At 32.5% G+C, this 14,522-nt stretch overlaps 1 protein-coding gene across 1 annotated transcript; it reads right to left on the bottom strand.

Moving 5' to 3' along the window:
* Positions 1-2,546: 2,546 nt before the first annotated feature.
* On the bottom strand, positions 2,547-7,473 carry LOC100800019 (serine/threonine-protein kinase D6PK). The gene is made up of 3 exons (XM_003533514.5): positions 6,991-7,473; positions 4,697-6,147; positions 2,547-3,527 (listed from the first exon to the last, which is right to left on the bottom strand). Exons 2-3 carry the CDS (start codon positions 6,097-6,099, stop codon positions 2,630-2,632), a joined length of 2,301 nt encoding a protein of 766 aa, XP_003533562.1. The 5' UTR covers positions 6,100-6,147; positions 6,991-7,473; the 3' UTR covers positions 2,547-2,629.
* Positions 7,474-14,522: the final 7,049 nt, after the last annotated feature.

Genomic DNA, 14,522 nt, shown 5'->3' with positions numbered 1-14,522 from the left:
TTATTACTTCTGAATATTTTGACTTGTTTATGAAACTACCTCTTAAAGAGAGCAAAAAAATTGTGAAGCATTGTCGATACTTCTCATTTATCAGTTAATAGGTATACCCATACAGCACATGAATAATCATCAACTAGTCAGAAAATAAAAAGTACCACAAGTAGAAGGAGTTCTATATGGTCCCCATAAATCACAATGAACTAATTTAAATGCACTACTGGCTTTATGTTCACTTAAAGGAAACTTCTCTCTAGTCTGTTTGGCTCTAAAACAGACTTCACATGTTTTATTCACTACATTGCTATCTTTGTGTTTTCTAACCTCAAGAATCAACTAGGTGATCTTCAAGGAAGGATGTCCCAACTGCGCCACAAGTCCATGGAATGCAAACCATCAATTTTGTAAGCTCTCACATTTCGAACTCCTATGAAGAAATAAAGCCCATCCCTCTGTTCACCTGCTCCAATCAGCGTCCTCGAAATACGGTCTTGCACAACACATAACTTATCAGTGAATTGAACAACACATTTCAATTCGTTCATCATCTGTGAAATAGATATCAAATTGCAATTCAGTTTAGGCACACAGAGAACATTAGTAAGTTTTAAGTCTCCATCTAGCACCACGCTTCCTTCTTTAATCGTTGTTGTATGTTGTCCATTAGGAAGTCCAACTGGACAACTTTGAATATCTCGTAGTTCATGCATATGATTCAGGTTTCTGGTCATGTGGTTGGAAGCCCCTATGTCAATTATCCATGTATTAGTATCACGCTCACCTATCATCTTGTCATTAGAGTTTATTTTCTGGGCATTTAGTAATTCTATCAGCGTCTATCACTGCTCTATAGTAAGTCCAGTTAAACCTGAATTGTCTCCTTTTGAGATCCTGGTGTTAGTACTTGTTCCACCACTGTGCACATCATTTGCACGCATTGTTCCTCCTTTTCCTCGTCCAGTTCCCGGGTTGACATTGGAATTCGATTCATACAGTGATGAAGTCTTTTTCACCATCTTATGTTCTTCTTGCTTATGAGACTCATTTTTATGACCCTCCTCTTTATGATGACTCATTGTCACTAAATTTCAAACAAAACTTGTTGGCTCTAATACTAGAAAGGATTTTATGATAGAATAATTTTGTTTTGTATTTCATGCTTTGTTAAGACATAAATATATATAAGAGAGTTACAGTAAAATCTTCTAAGATTGAGCTATATTATATCTAGACTAAACAAATTGATTTACATGATCACAAGCCAATAATACGGGATAATAATTACATACGGATTCTATTATCTCATCATGATCTCATTAGGTTTTGACTTCTGAGTTTAGTCGATCTATTCTATTTTTGGTAAATTATAGTGAATTTATTCTTTTCTTTTGATACTCTGAACATGTGAATCTTTTTGGAATGAGATATGCCAAAGTATATGATCATTTTTCTTGGCCAATCATACTTCTTGATACCATATGGTACATAATTCAGAAAAAAAAAAAAAAAACATATGGTACATTGTGGCATTTGTTATCAGGCAAACCTTCATTTACCAAGCAGATTTGTTCCTTTCTACGGACTTTGATGACTTTTATGTGTCAATGCGGATATATATAGGTGTAATAATGATTTATCATTATTATAATATGCTTTTATTATCATTTTAAATTTTATATATATATATATATATATATATATATATATATATATGCAATAAAAGACTTAAAGTTAATAAAGTATTTTTAAGGGTGTTTAAAGTCAGTAAAATATTCTTCAACTAAATAAAATATATTATAGTATGAAATCAGTGAACATTCTCAAAATATAAAAGCTTTATTTGTTCACTTATAAAACAAAGCTTCCAAAGGACATGCACAGAAGAGAGGTCAGGGGTTGGCTGGAAATGCTCCACTGTGGTGTGTGTTCACTGGAAACGTATGTGCTGGAGGATTATGGTATTTACATATTTATATAATGTTTATGTTTTATATATAAGAATTTGTTAAACATTAACAACGCATTAAAATAATTATATGATAAGTTCTTTTTTTTTCAGAAAGAAACTAATAATTTAGAAATCACACTAAAAGAAAGAATCCAAGGGAGGAGTTGGAAAATTATAACGTTGAAGAAAAAAATATAACATTAAAGTTGACGTGTTAAATTTTATTTACAATTATTATAGTATATTTTTTAATTATATAGTATAAAATAAAATACTATAGTTATTTTTAAAAAAATGGATGTTGTATTTAAAATCAATAAAATATCCTTTTAATTTATTAAAATATATCATAATTTTACTTCATTAAATATTCTAAAAAAAAAATTATTTATTCACTTACTAATAAATCATCTTGATACAGGAATAACACAACAGATGAGATAAGCTTGATTAGAAATATCTAGATTTTGTATTGAGACACTAGATCATGGATTATCTATAATTAAGAATGCTTCTATTAGACAAGAGCCTACCCTCTGAATATGAGGTGTATCATTTCCAACTGAAATGGAATTCTGCTAAGTGAGACTAAACTGACATATAACGTGATAATGTAGCTTTCATCTCTTGTAAAATTAACTGAAGATGGAAAATACAATACAAAGTAGATTGAGGAACCCAAACTTAAAAGAACTCAAAGTCCAGATATTTACCCCCAGACTTCATGTCAGTATTATTATTACCCACCATCCTCTTACTACTATTGTTGCTATTGTTGATGTTGCCAACCCCAACAGTATCAACTGGTTCAAACTTTGCTGGTAGATCACATTCAACTGGTCTTGGAACTTCAGGTGGTGTGCTGCACCTAATCAACGCCCAGTTCACGCCTTCAAAGAAGGGGTGTTGTTTGATCTCGGTCGCGCCCCTCTTCACCCCAAGTCGGTGCTGCGGCTCCTTCACCAGCAAGCCCCGGATCAGATCACGGCTGGCATAACTCGTGGCCGGAGATTCAGGAAATCTGAGCTGCTGGCCTACTACGTTGAACAGTGTTGCACGGTTTCCTGATCCTTTGAAAGGAGTTTTACCATATAGTAACTCGTGCAAGAAAATTCCAAATGTCCACCAATCAACTGCACTTCCATGACCTTCTCCTTTGATGATTTCAGGGGCAAGGTATTCGTGAGTGCCAACGAAAGACATTGACCGAGCTGTTGTTGGTTCGGCAACAAGCTCAGGAAGCGTGCTGGACGGCATGCCAGGTTCTGCTTTAGGCGTTCGTGATTTCTTATTTTTCTGAGCAAAGAGCCGGGGCATGAAACATGAAGGCTGGATGCATACTGATGAAGGCTCGATACATGCTGGCTGGACACAGAATGCACCACCACCTCGTTTTGAGGGGTCACTGTCAAAATTTCTAATAAGGGTAGGTGAAACAGCACATCGGAGAGAAAGATCGAAGTCTGAGAGCATTATGTGACCATCATCTCGGACCAGTACGTTTTCAGGTTTAAGGTCTCGATACACAACTCCAAGCATGTGAAGATATTCAAGTGCCAACAGGACCTCTGCAGCATAAAAGCTACATACAGAGAATGACAAGTATTTTAGAAGTTGACTTGGGAAAGAAAAATTACATTTTCCCAAATACACCATCTATGTAGAAAAATACATATTTGTATATAATAAATAGGGTTGTTTTGAAGCAACTCTGCATGTTATTGAACCACCAAGCATTTCTTGTAAAGCCATCGATATAAAAATTTGTTACAATCCAATTAAGTCTTGTATCAGTACAAGGATTTCAATCTAAGTTTGCTATGTACAATCATATCATCTGGAAACAAGTCTTATGTGCATAATCTACCCATATACACACCTTACACGCGAAGAAATTTTCCATGACTTAACAACCTCAATAAATACCTAGACATTTGATTTCATGGATGTCTCAACTCTAAATTGATCAATTAATTTTTTAACCATTAAATAATGCAATTGTATTTCACCTAGAGGCATAAGGCTTTGTTGGTGTATTTCACCATGCACAAGTTGAGCATATATTTAAAGATCAATCTGTGTCTTTTTCTGACATTATCATAGCCATAGACCATAGTTTTATTCCCTATGGCATCTACAGAATTATCTCAGTCACTTTTATCAGTTTCATTTTTGGCTAATAGTTGTCTTAGCACCTAATTAGACTAAACCAAAAACAAATTATTGACTTACTATCTCTTCCAGGACTGACATTTTCAACCCAAACAAATTTTTTTTTTCCTTTTCATCCTTGTATAATCCTTGATGACGACTCCATCTAGTTGATATTTATAGCACCATAACCCTTGGAAAAATATGAGGAATCACCAATGTTCCTCTACTTCGTCATTGTTAGGAAATATATAATCATCATGCATAGTACCATCAATAACGTAAGTTATGAACAGAATAAGAAATTAGAAAAAAATTATTCCTCTACTTCATAATGGTTAAGAAAAATAGCTATACTAGTAAAATTTAAGTTTAAGAAAAAATTTCCCGCAAAACTCATAAATGAAAAGCTGTGGAACATGAAAAACATAATCCATGGAAGGCATAAAAGGAAAAGTATTAGCATGGCACTTGAATATATTAACATAATCACATATGAACACATAAAGATCACAGACTAGAAAAGAGAGAACTTCATACTGGTAAGCAATTAAAAAACAGTTTTGGTAAATTAATGCATATTGCAAAATACAAACATACCGTGCAGCATACTCTGAGAAATGTTTCCCAGGTTGCCTTTGCCTTAAAGTGTGTAGATCACCCCCTGGACAGTATTCCATCACCAAACAGCAGAATCTGTCAGTTTCAAAATGTGTATACAAAGTAGGCAGAAATGGATGGTCAAGCAACTGCAATATCTCTCTTTCTGTCTGTGCTCTAGTCAGCTTATTTCTGCTTGCTAAGGATGCCTTGTCCATAACTTTCATTGCAAAAAAGCACCGAGTTGCACTCAACTCTGAGAGATATACACTTCCAATATCACCACAACCAAGCCGTTTGAGTAACCTAAAATGACTCATGCCCAAAATTCCATCCCGTGTTCGGATGGCAAGGATAGCCTTCCACCTAGGATCATTTCCTTTGTGGGGCTTGTTGGCACTGCCAGTAATGTTACTCCAGTTGCTGTCATCACTGAGGCCACTGCTGTCACTTGCTCGACTAGCACTAGTTTTTGCACTCTCAAGTGAATCCCCTCTTACACTTCCTTTAGTGCTATCACAATTCCTGTCCAAACTAAGCATGCCATCGCTAGTGACTGCATCACTTCGATATGTACTTGCACAACTATTAGCAATGCTCATTGTTCTGACAACACTAGTACTGTCAATACTGCTATGAGGGCTGACATTGCCACTTGGAGGCAATGAGGCATCCCAAACACATTCTTTCTCCTCAGAATCTGGGGCAAGGGGAGAGTTCTCAGTATTCTGTGATGCACGAGCTCCTAAAAATGGCGAAGATAAGTTACCCATCTCATTTGATTCTTCAACCATGCTTTCTGCAGGAGAAACAACAGCCAGGCTTGGTTTCTTTGCAGGAACATGAATTGAAAGATCTTCTAAGAAAGGACCCTTCAAGGACACACTCTTCAGTAAGCATCCAGCTTCAGATTTAGTTTGACCTATTGGTACAAAAACCGTTCTCATAAGATCAGTATCAACAGGTTCTGGGGGATGACTAGCACCTGCAAATGAACTTGGACCAGTTTCCACAAAAGAATCATTGCCACCCTTCAATTTCTCAATATCAGGCACAAGTTCTACAGCTTCCGGTAAAGAGCCCTTTCCTTTCCACATTCTTGTAGGCGCAGGGGAGGGAGGCTCTTGACAGCGTGTATCGAATCCCATATCCTCTCTTACCAAAACTATTCGTGCATTTGATAACTGGGCCACTTCTCTGATGGAGGCCAGACGTTTCATAGGGCCATCCCGCGCTTTCAAAAACTGATTCCCTTCCCTTCCTGGAATTCCACGCACACTCGAAACATCCTGCCCATTTAGTCTTTGACCAGCTTCCCTTATTGCATCCGTGTGTGCATTGGATACCTCAACTAGAACAGGCAAGGACCGAGGAAGTACCTTTGGCTCTGCAACCCTCTCCATATCCCAATATCACATATCATTAAACAAAGGCTTCCAGTTAAGAAAACTCTGCAAATAGAGTAAAGAATTAATTAAATAGAAGCTTCACTCGATATGAATTGTGGCTTTTAATATGTAACCAATTATCAATTAAGTTCTGAATATAAAAAAATCATCAATTAAGTTCAGGATGTATTTCAAACAAGTTAAAAACCCGGGAACTAAGTAACAGAAGAAGAATATGGAATGAAAGAATAAAGTAGCCATATTTTTCTTAGTAGTGACTAGTGATAGCTGCTGAAAGCACAAACACCATTATAAATTTAACCAACATAGGAACGACAAATGCAGAAAGCTCAATTAAAAAGCTTGAAGTATCAGGCATGAGAAATCACAGACACAATCAACTTCAAAAACATTGTGTAAAATTTATTCCCCAATTCTGAGCATAGCACTGTATACAAAGGAGCTTAAATTATTAAAGTTTGAAAATTGATTTGAAACGGACAAACACATAACATTGTTAATCAGAGCAAATATTATTAAATAGTGAAAATTGGAATGGATGCTAGCACATATCATCAGTCATAGCCTCACCGACCCATCAATTCGACAACCTCAAAGTACAAACCTTTGAGCAAGAAACCTCAACTTCAGAGAGAATAAGAAACACACACACACACGCAGAGAGAGAGGAATCCAAAAAAGGCAACAGGAGGTCGAGAGATGCCAAAATGCAAAAACTCCCTACATTCTCTTTTGTCTCCATTGGAAAATTATCACCTTAAACAGTTCAAACAAAACAAAGAGGGAAAAAAATGATGAAACAAAGGGAGATCTAGGCACCCAAAAGGAGAATAAGAAGGAAAGACAAATGAAGCAGCATAATAGAAAGAAGCAATAGAAACCCACCATTGAAATAAAGAAGAGAAAAAATGGGTATCCCTTGGTTTCCCCTCTTCTTCACTAAGTTGTCTCCTTTCAGAACTCAACTCAGCTTCTTCAGTATTCCCTCCACACTGCAAAACACTAAATCTCTCTCTCTCTCTCTCTCTTCACATAGAAGGTGTGAAACCACAATGGGCAGAAAAGATTGGAAGATGAAGCAAGCAAGAACAGATAAACAAAAGGTTGAAGAGGAGTGCTTTTCTTTTTTGTTTCCTCACTAGAAGTGAGTTAGTTTCGCTGACTGGGGAACTTAAGTGGTGTTGGAGATAGATAGTTATGGTTAGCTTTTGCTTTCACTTTTTTTATTTTTGGTATTTGAATGAACGAGAAGAAGGGTTAATGATAGTAGTAGTAGTACTGTGATTGTGGTACACTTTGTTCAGCGGGACAGAGAGAGAAAGTGGGGCCATGCATGTTCCTTCTTTGAGGTACACTGCTTTTCAAAGGTGGGACTGAACGAAATAAAGAAAGTGAATGCCCAACTCTAATCTATTTTTATGCTTTTCTTTAGGATCTGGTTTTTGAGATTGTGGTATTGGCACGTGCCAATCACTTGCCTTACTTGGCTTAGTTTATTTTTCTTTTTTTACTTTTATATATTTATAATTTTTTTGTTAAAATATATTTTTTATCCTTGTAAAATATTCAAAGTTCATTTTCAGTCCTTTTAGAAAATTTTATCTATTTTTCATCCTTACAAAATTATTGTATTACTTTTTGACTCAAATTAAATTTGGACCAATCTAAATTTATATAGTCTTTTTTAAAATTTTAAAATGCAATTGTTAGTGATTAAAAATTATCACAAATTATAGGAAAAAAATTACAAGAAACCCTTTTCTTCCTAACTTAAATCGAATTATGTGAATTCATCTCTAATCAAAACATAACCCATATCAAGTTTTTTACCAAATCCAACCACCTCCATCACCAAACACCATAACAACCAGTATCAAAAATCAAACACCACCTTATTGTCATCACCTTCACTAACCACGACACACTCAAATTGCGGCATATCCCACCTCCAACCACCATCAACATCACATAGCCAAACACCAGTACCCATACCTTAGACCTCTAACAGTTAGACCACCAAGAACCATATCACCTTTGAACCAAATGTCAATGACCCTTACCATCCTTGACCTCAACCAATACCCTCCAACAACCTCATTGCACCCAAAATGTTGCACTTACCAAATCCATCACGCGCAGCACAACATGCACCACCACCAACAACCTTTGTCAGCGTAACATTGTGTTTTCATAATTTGTTGCTCGATTTATTTAATTAAATTGTAAGAGTAATTAAATTTATATTTGAGTGCCTATAATTAATTAATGATTGATGTGATGGTGTTTTGCTTATATTTGTATGTGTTTAGTGGGTTTTTGGTGAGTTTGGGCTCGGAGAAAGATAGGCTTGTGCTGGTTAGTGAAAAGGGTGTGAGTTTAGTAGATACTTAGGTGAAGGAAGAAAAAACCTTTTTAGTCATATATCTCCCTAAAATCTTTATTTGTGTTGAAACTCTCATTCTCTCAACATACTTCTCTTCACAATTCTCTATTCTCCAAGAAACCATCATTATAGAATTTTAAATTTTGGTGTTGTGCAGAAAGAAAGCTCTTTTCTCCTTCCTTTAGTGATTGTTGATTGACCCTAGCTGAGATAATCTCTTATTTTCCCTCTATTTGAGTTTATTTTCGTTTTCCCTAAAGCAACCATAAACTCTCATGGAAAAGCTTGGTTTTAAGGTGTTTTTGGTTGGCTTTGGGGTTGAGATGATGCTAGCATAGTGTGGTTGTTGTGGGATTGAAGGAAAGTTCCTCACTTGGATCCAAAGCTCACTCCTTTTTCCTTTCTTCTTCAAAGAGTCATCATCTTGGGTTTATGTAGGTAAGGAAAACTTTATCCTTTTCTATGCTTAGATTGTTGTGGATTGGCTTTAAGGTTACTAGAAAATGAATCATGTTGTTAAAAATGGAAGTTTGAGTATTTGAGGTTTTGAGTTTTGAAATTTGGGTTGTTATTTATTTGATGAAAATTGATTAAAAGTTCCTATTTGTGAAGTGTTTTGATGTTGTTTATATATTTGGAATTGATGGGACATAGTTTGGGTTTGTGTTGGGATGATTTGGAAGCCATGAGAGACAATTCTACAGAAATTTTGAAATTATGTAGAATTCGCGCCCATTGACCATTTTTCACGTCTAGTGACCCTTTTCGCATCCAGCGTCTAGTGACCATTTTGAGTCCAATGATCAGTTTTGAGTCAAGTGACCATTTTAAGTCCAATGATCAGTTTTGAGTCTAGTGACCATTTTAAGTCTAATTATCAGTTTTGAGTCCAGTGACCATTTTGAGTTTGACAATCAGTTTTGAGTCTAGTGATCATTTTGAGTTCGATGATCAATTTTGAGTCCAATGAGTCATTTTTGAGTCCATGACCAGTTTTGAGTCCAATGATCGGTTTTGATGTGGATGTGATTAATGATTGCTTTCCTCGCTTAAATTAATTATTTTTGAGATCTCAATGAATTTATGATGATATGAGATGTGGTTGAGATAATGCTATTTCATTATCAGAGTTGATTTTATGTTGAGATTATGAGATTCACATTCATATGAGTTTTTGGTGAGTTGTTTGCAAAAATTTGAGGTGTTGAAATGTCTTGCTATGCTTATTGAATTTTAGGTGGGTTCATGAATGTGATGAGCATGTGAATGGTGAATATATGATGTTGGGATTGGTGAATAAATTTGTGATAACATATGATATTGATTTGAATGATCATAACATACATGCATTGATGAATGACAAGGAATATGAGTAGGCACGTAAGTAAGGGGTATTAAGAAGGTCCTCAACCTAGTGTTAGTGTTAGAGGTTGTTGTGGTGGCTAACACTGGATGGACCTATAGAATGGATGGGTGGCGAATCCCTAGATAGGTTAAGGTCTTTGCAAGTTTTACCGAGGTAAACCACTACTCACACTCATCCATTTTCGACAAAAACACACTTCTTCTACTGGATTAATTCATGTCTCTCCCAATGGTCAGATCATATAGTTCGACTATGTTAAAGGACGTACTTGGGTTAATCCCTCAAAAGGTGAAATCTTCATGAAATAAAGAGTCAGCATGACATAACATCATAGTTAGACACGTTCATTGATAATTGTGACTTAAAAATAATGTGTTACTTGAGGAGTTGTATTAGTAAATGGCTATTGAAAAAAAAATGGGGGATTCCTATATCTCTTTTTAACATCTTGATCTTATAATTCTTTTATATGTTATTTTCTTTTAAAATGAGTTTACCCTTGCATTTTTTGTTGAGTTGTAATGATCGTGTTATTTGATAGGGAGCAAATTATAATGTAGTCTCTGAGAAGCATATCATCCATGGTTGATGTGGACTTGGTGGTGGACTTAGGGGCGAGATCCAATCCTTCGTCATTTTTTTGTGTTTTATCTTAGTGGGGATCATGTTATGGTTTATGTTGTATTTATTCCCTTGATGGGACCCTTGAGTTTTGTTTGGAGATTTGTTCATGATGTTTTGATGATGTAATGCCTTGGTTCATACACACCTATATGTTTTACAACTTGAAGACGTTTCTTTTGGGTGATGTTTATATGACACGCTTGAATGCATGGAAAAAAAGTATATGTATTTTCATTAATTAAACTAATTCAAGAGTTTTAAAGGAATAAAAAATGAATCTTTTTATATTAAAGCCTTAGTGTTTTATGTAATGATATTTGAGATTGTTATAGTCTGCCACAACACACCTAACCTCCGATAGATTTAGAACAAAAAAATCACAACTTGAATCGTTGTTTCTGTCTATGAGATTGAATCCAACGAGGAAGAAAAGGATAAGAACAAAGAAAAAGACATGTGTTGGATAAGGCAGGGAATAGCCAACGAGGGAGTGACACATGGAAAAAGCCTTAACACGTGTTGCGTAACCCACCACCATGCAAGTTTGGTTAAAATTGAGCTTAACTTTGGACAAAAAATTACATATTTTAATTTTAGGAAGACAAAAAATGGATAATTTTTTTACAAGGATTAAAAACCAACTTTATATATTTTATAGAAATGAAAAATTATATTTTAACTTTTTTTTTTTATTAACAAAATGTTAATAATTGTTAGTAAAAGATTCTAATTCTCACTTTTAGAGATTGATAGTAGGGATATTGGGAAGGTCCATCTCATTACCTCATTAACAATTTAGTTTTATCATGTTTCGGATTCAAATTTTGTATATGAAATTAAAATGAATCGAAAAAGTTTAGTTTTATCTTATTATAAATGTTTATAAGTTGAACAAAAATCTCTTTCATTAAATTTAAAAACACTTTGTTAATATTAATGAATACATGAATCAATTATATGCAACTTTTTTAATTTAATTAGTAATTTTAAATTCAAATACTAAACGTATAACTATTAAGTATTTAGAAAAAAAGAATTGTCCATAATTACTGAATCTGGTTTGAACATTATATTGTATCATGTCAAAGATATTTACTTATGATTTGGTTATAACAAAACACCCCGTTGATTCAAATTATGTTAGATATAATTATTATGAAAGTTAAACTTTTTTATTATGAAACTCTAATATAATTATGAAATTTTAGAGAGACAAAAACTAAACTTTAAAATTTGTAGAAGAATCAAAAATATATTTTATCCTAATTCAAATTTGCAGTATGAAAACAGATAAGTAATTTGTGTATTTAAATTAAGCTATTATAAATCATGTTAAACAAACCATTTATTGATGAGGTTATGGAGATTTTGTCTTTTGTGAGTTAAACTGTTGCTGTTGGATGTTTTTTTATTTATTTTGGTGAAGATGGATATGTTCGGGATGCTGAAGAGATGAGGTTTTGGAAAAATCCTCTCCTTGGCTTAGGTTCGTTGCTCCTCATGGATACGTTTGGGAATCATGTTCTTTTGTTGACGTCCTCTCTTCTGTTTTGTCCTATTTCTAACTCTTAATTAACAAATATTATATATTAATTATTATAGTACTGGGTGCAAATTTATCCCTAAAATTATGATGGTTGTTTGTATTTGGTTCACTCTTTAACAACGTAGAAAATACATTTTGGTTGTTTATGAGACTCACGTTATACTTCATGATTGCTTTAAGAGTTTGATGTGAAGAATTAACTCGTTTCTCTAAAAAAATAAAGTAAATTAAATGTACTGAAGTGGTAAGTGTGAATAAAAGAAATCCCCATTGAATGAGAATAAGCCAAGCAATATTTCCTTATAAGAAGGAGTTACATATCTAATATCATAAGATTTTTAATTAGATATCTTCTTCTTCTTAATAATAATAATAATAATAATAATAATAATAATAACAATAATAATAATAATAACTCCCCAATGTTTTACCTCAATCACTATTTCCCAATATTGATATCACTAAAAGATGTGGAGGTTGGGCTCATATTCTCCAACAAGATGTGTGTGCTGAAGTAAGTATTTACCAATTTTAATTTATAAAATTAATTAAATTTAAATTAATATGAATATTAAAAGTAAATCTTTAGTAAGTTTCAGTAAAAACAACAACTCAACACAAGTTATCATTTATTGCATCTACCAATCTTAAATTTAAAGATTAATTTTAGTTCAAATTAACAAAACAAGCCAATACAGTAATCAAAACACGTTTACATCTATTCAAGGTGATTCTAGGGATATACAAATGCAAACGTATTTCCAAAGGGACACAAAGATGGTCTAATGTAGGTTAAATAACCTTATAACTGTATTTTCTACAATAAAAAAACCTATTGAAATACACTCATGGTGTATGATATAAGATAACAATAAAACTTAAAATAAATTACGGTAAAAAATAAACTCAAAATAAATCAGGCCTAATATTAATTTAATATCGAGGCTGACCAAACTAGATGGGGTTGTACCAAATTAGGTGGTGAGAAAATAGATGCAGCGGATTGAAACCCCACCATGTGAGTTACGTTACACCCGTCATTTTTGTTGTACACTGACAATGTAGGTTGATGTGTTACGTCAACAAAAATGTCTAATGTGAAATTTGAAAAGAACCATTTTTAACGCATATTTATTACGTACGTGTTTTCTTATGCTTATTTAAAAATAGAGTTTTTATTTTTCTGTACTATTTTTATGCAAACAGACTAATAACACCATAATTTTAAACGGAATAGCAAAAATCTTAAGTCGTAAATCATAAATTTAAGGATTTAACATTGGGTTTATTGGATTAGAATTTTAAAATATTATTTTGGAGTAAAAAATTCTTGTAGATTTTTAAAAAATTTGTAAGAATGTAATAATTTTTAAGATTTTTTTAAAAGATTTTTATGATTAGAATTTTATATTTCAGATTTTAAAGAATTTATAAGATTTAAAAAGATATTATGGATTTTTAATATTAGCATGAATTATGTGGATTTTTAAAAAACATTGAAAGCTATTGATAAAGTTTTATGAATTTTTTTCACCTAACACTTTAACTAAAACTTATCTTATACAAAAAAATATAAACATGTTACATAATAAATCAATTTCCCCCAACATATTTATAAGTATAACAAGTTCATTTTCCTTCAATCATTAATCATGTTAATTTTATAAAAATTATATACCACAATGTTTATCAATAATATGAATATTTGTAATCATTATTATAATAATGATCCCACCAAACAAAAAAATATATCTAATAATTATTTCAAATCCAATTTATATATTTATCCACTCATACATAATCAATTTTTCACGTTCATTAAAATTATATAATTCTCATGTTCATATATATTCAAGTTTATTTATATATATAAACATTTAATAAAGATGTCTTAATTGCAAATTCAAAGAATTAGAAAGATTTTTCATATCACACATTTCCTTGCATGTTATCCATTGATCGAAAGAGTAAAAAAATTATGAATATTTATCACTTTCAACAATGAGACAAAATATTATATATAATAGAAAAAGAAAAACGTGTTAATTGACAAGAAAAAAAGAAGAAAGTATTACCTCAAAGATTTGACTGAAATTGTTTTTTTTTGTATTTTTTATTAAAAAATCTTATGAATTTCATTAAAATTCATTCTAAAAGATAATCAATCCAAAATTGTATACTTTTGAATACCAAAAGATTTTTTTTAAGTTATCAAAAATTTTAATTGAATACCAATTAATTTTATTAAATTTCTTAAAAAATCTTAATAGTCTTCATTGAATAATACAAAATTTATTTCTATTATTTAAAAATCTTAATTGAATACCTCAAGATTTTTTTTTAAAAAAAAATCTTTTAAAATCCTAAATACATGCAGGGATTAAATTACACTCATACTTTGTAATATTTTAAAAAAGAAAATTAAGTGTGTATTGCGGTGACTGTTTCTAAAATTGATTTTGCATAAAAATAATTTTATAAAATTCATTTGGGTTAAA

The sequence above is a fragment of the Glycine max genome, chromosome 9, assembly GCF_000004515.6.
Source record: "Glycine max cultivar Williams 82 chromosome 9, Glycine_max_v4.0, whole genome shotgun sequence".
Classification (NCBI taxonomy): domain Eukaryota; kingdom Viridiplantae; phylum Streptophyta; class Magnoliopsida; order Fabales; family Fabaceae; genus Glycine; species Glycine max.
Note: the sequence above shows the minus strand (reverse complement) of the source record. Positions and strands in the feature narration are given on the sequence as shown.

Bases quoted from the DNA above. Each gene is read 5' to 3' on its own strand.
- LOC100800019 (XM_003533514.5), bottom strand. From the start codon at position 6,099: ATGGAGAGGGTTGCAGAGCCAAAGGTACTTCCTCGGTCCTTGCCTGTT. The intron at 3,528-4,696 runs GTATGTTTGTAT...CTCTGTATGTAG, and splicing joins TTCTCAGAGTATGCTGCACG to CTTTTATGCTGCAGAGGTCC.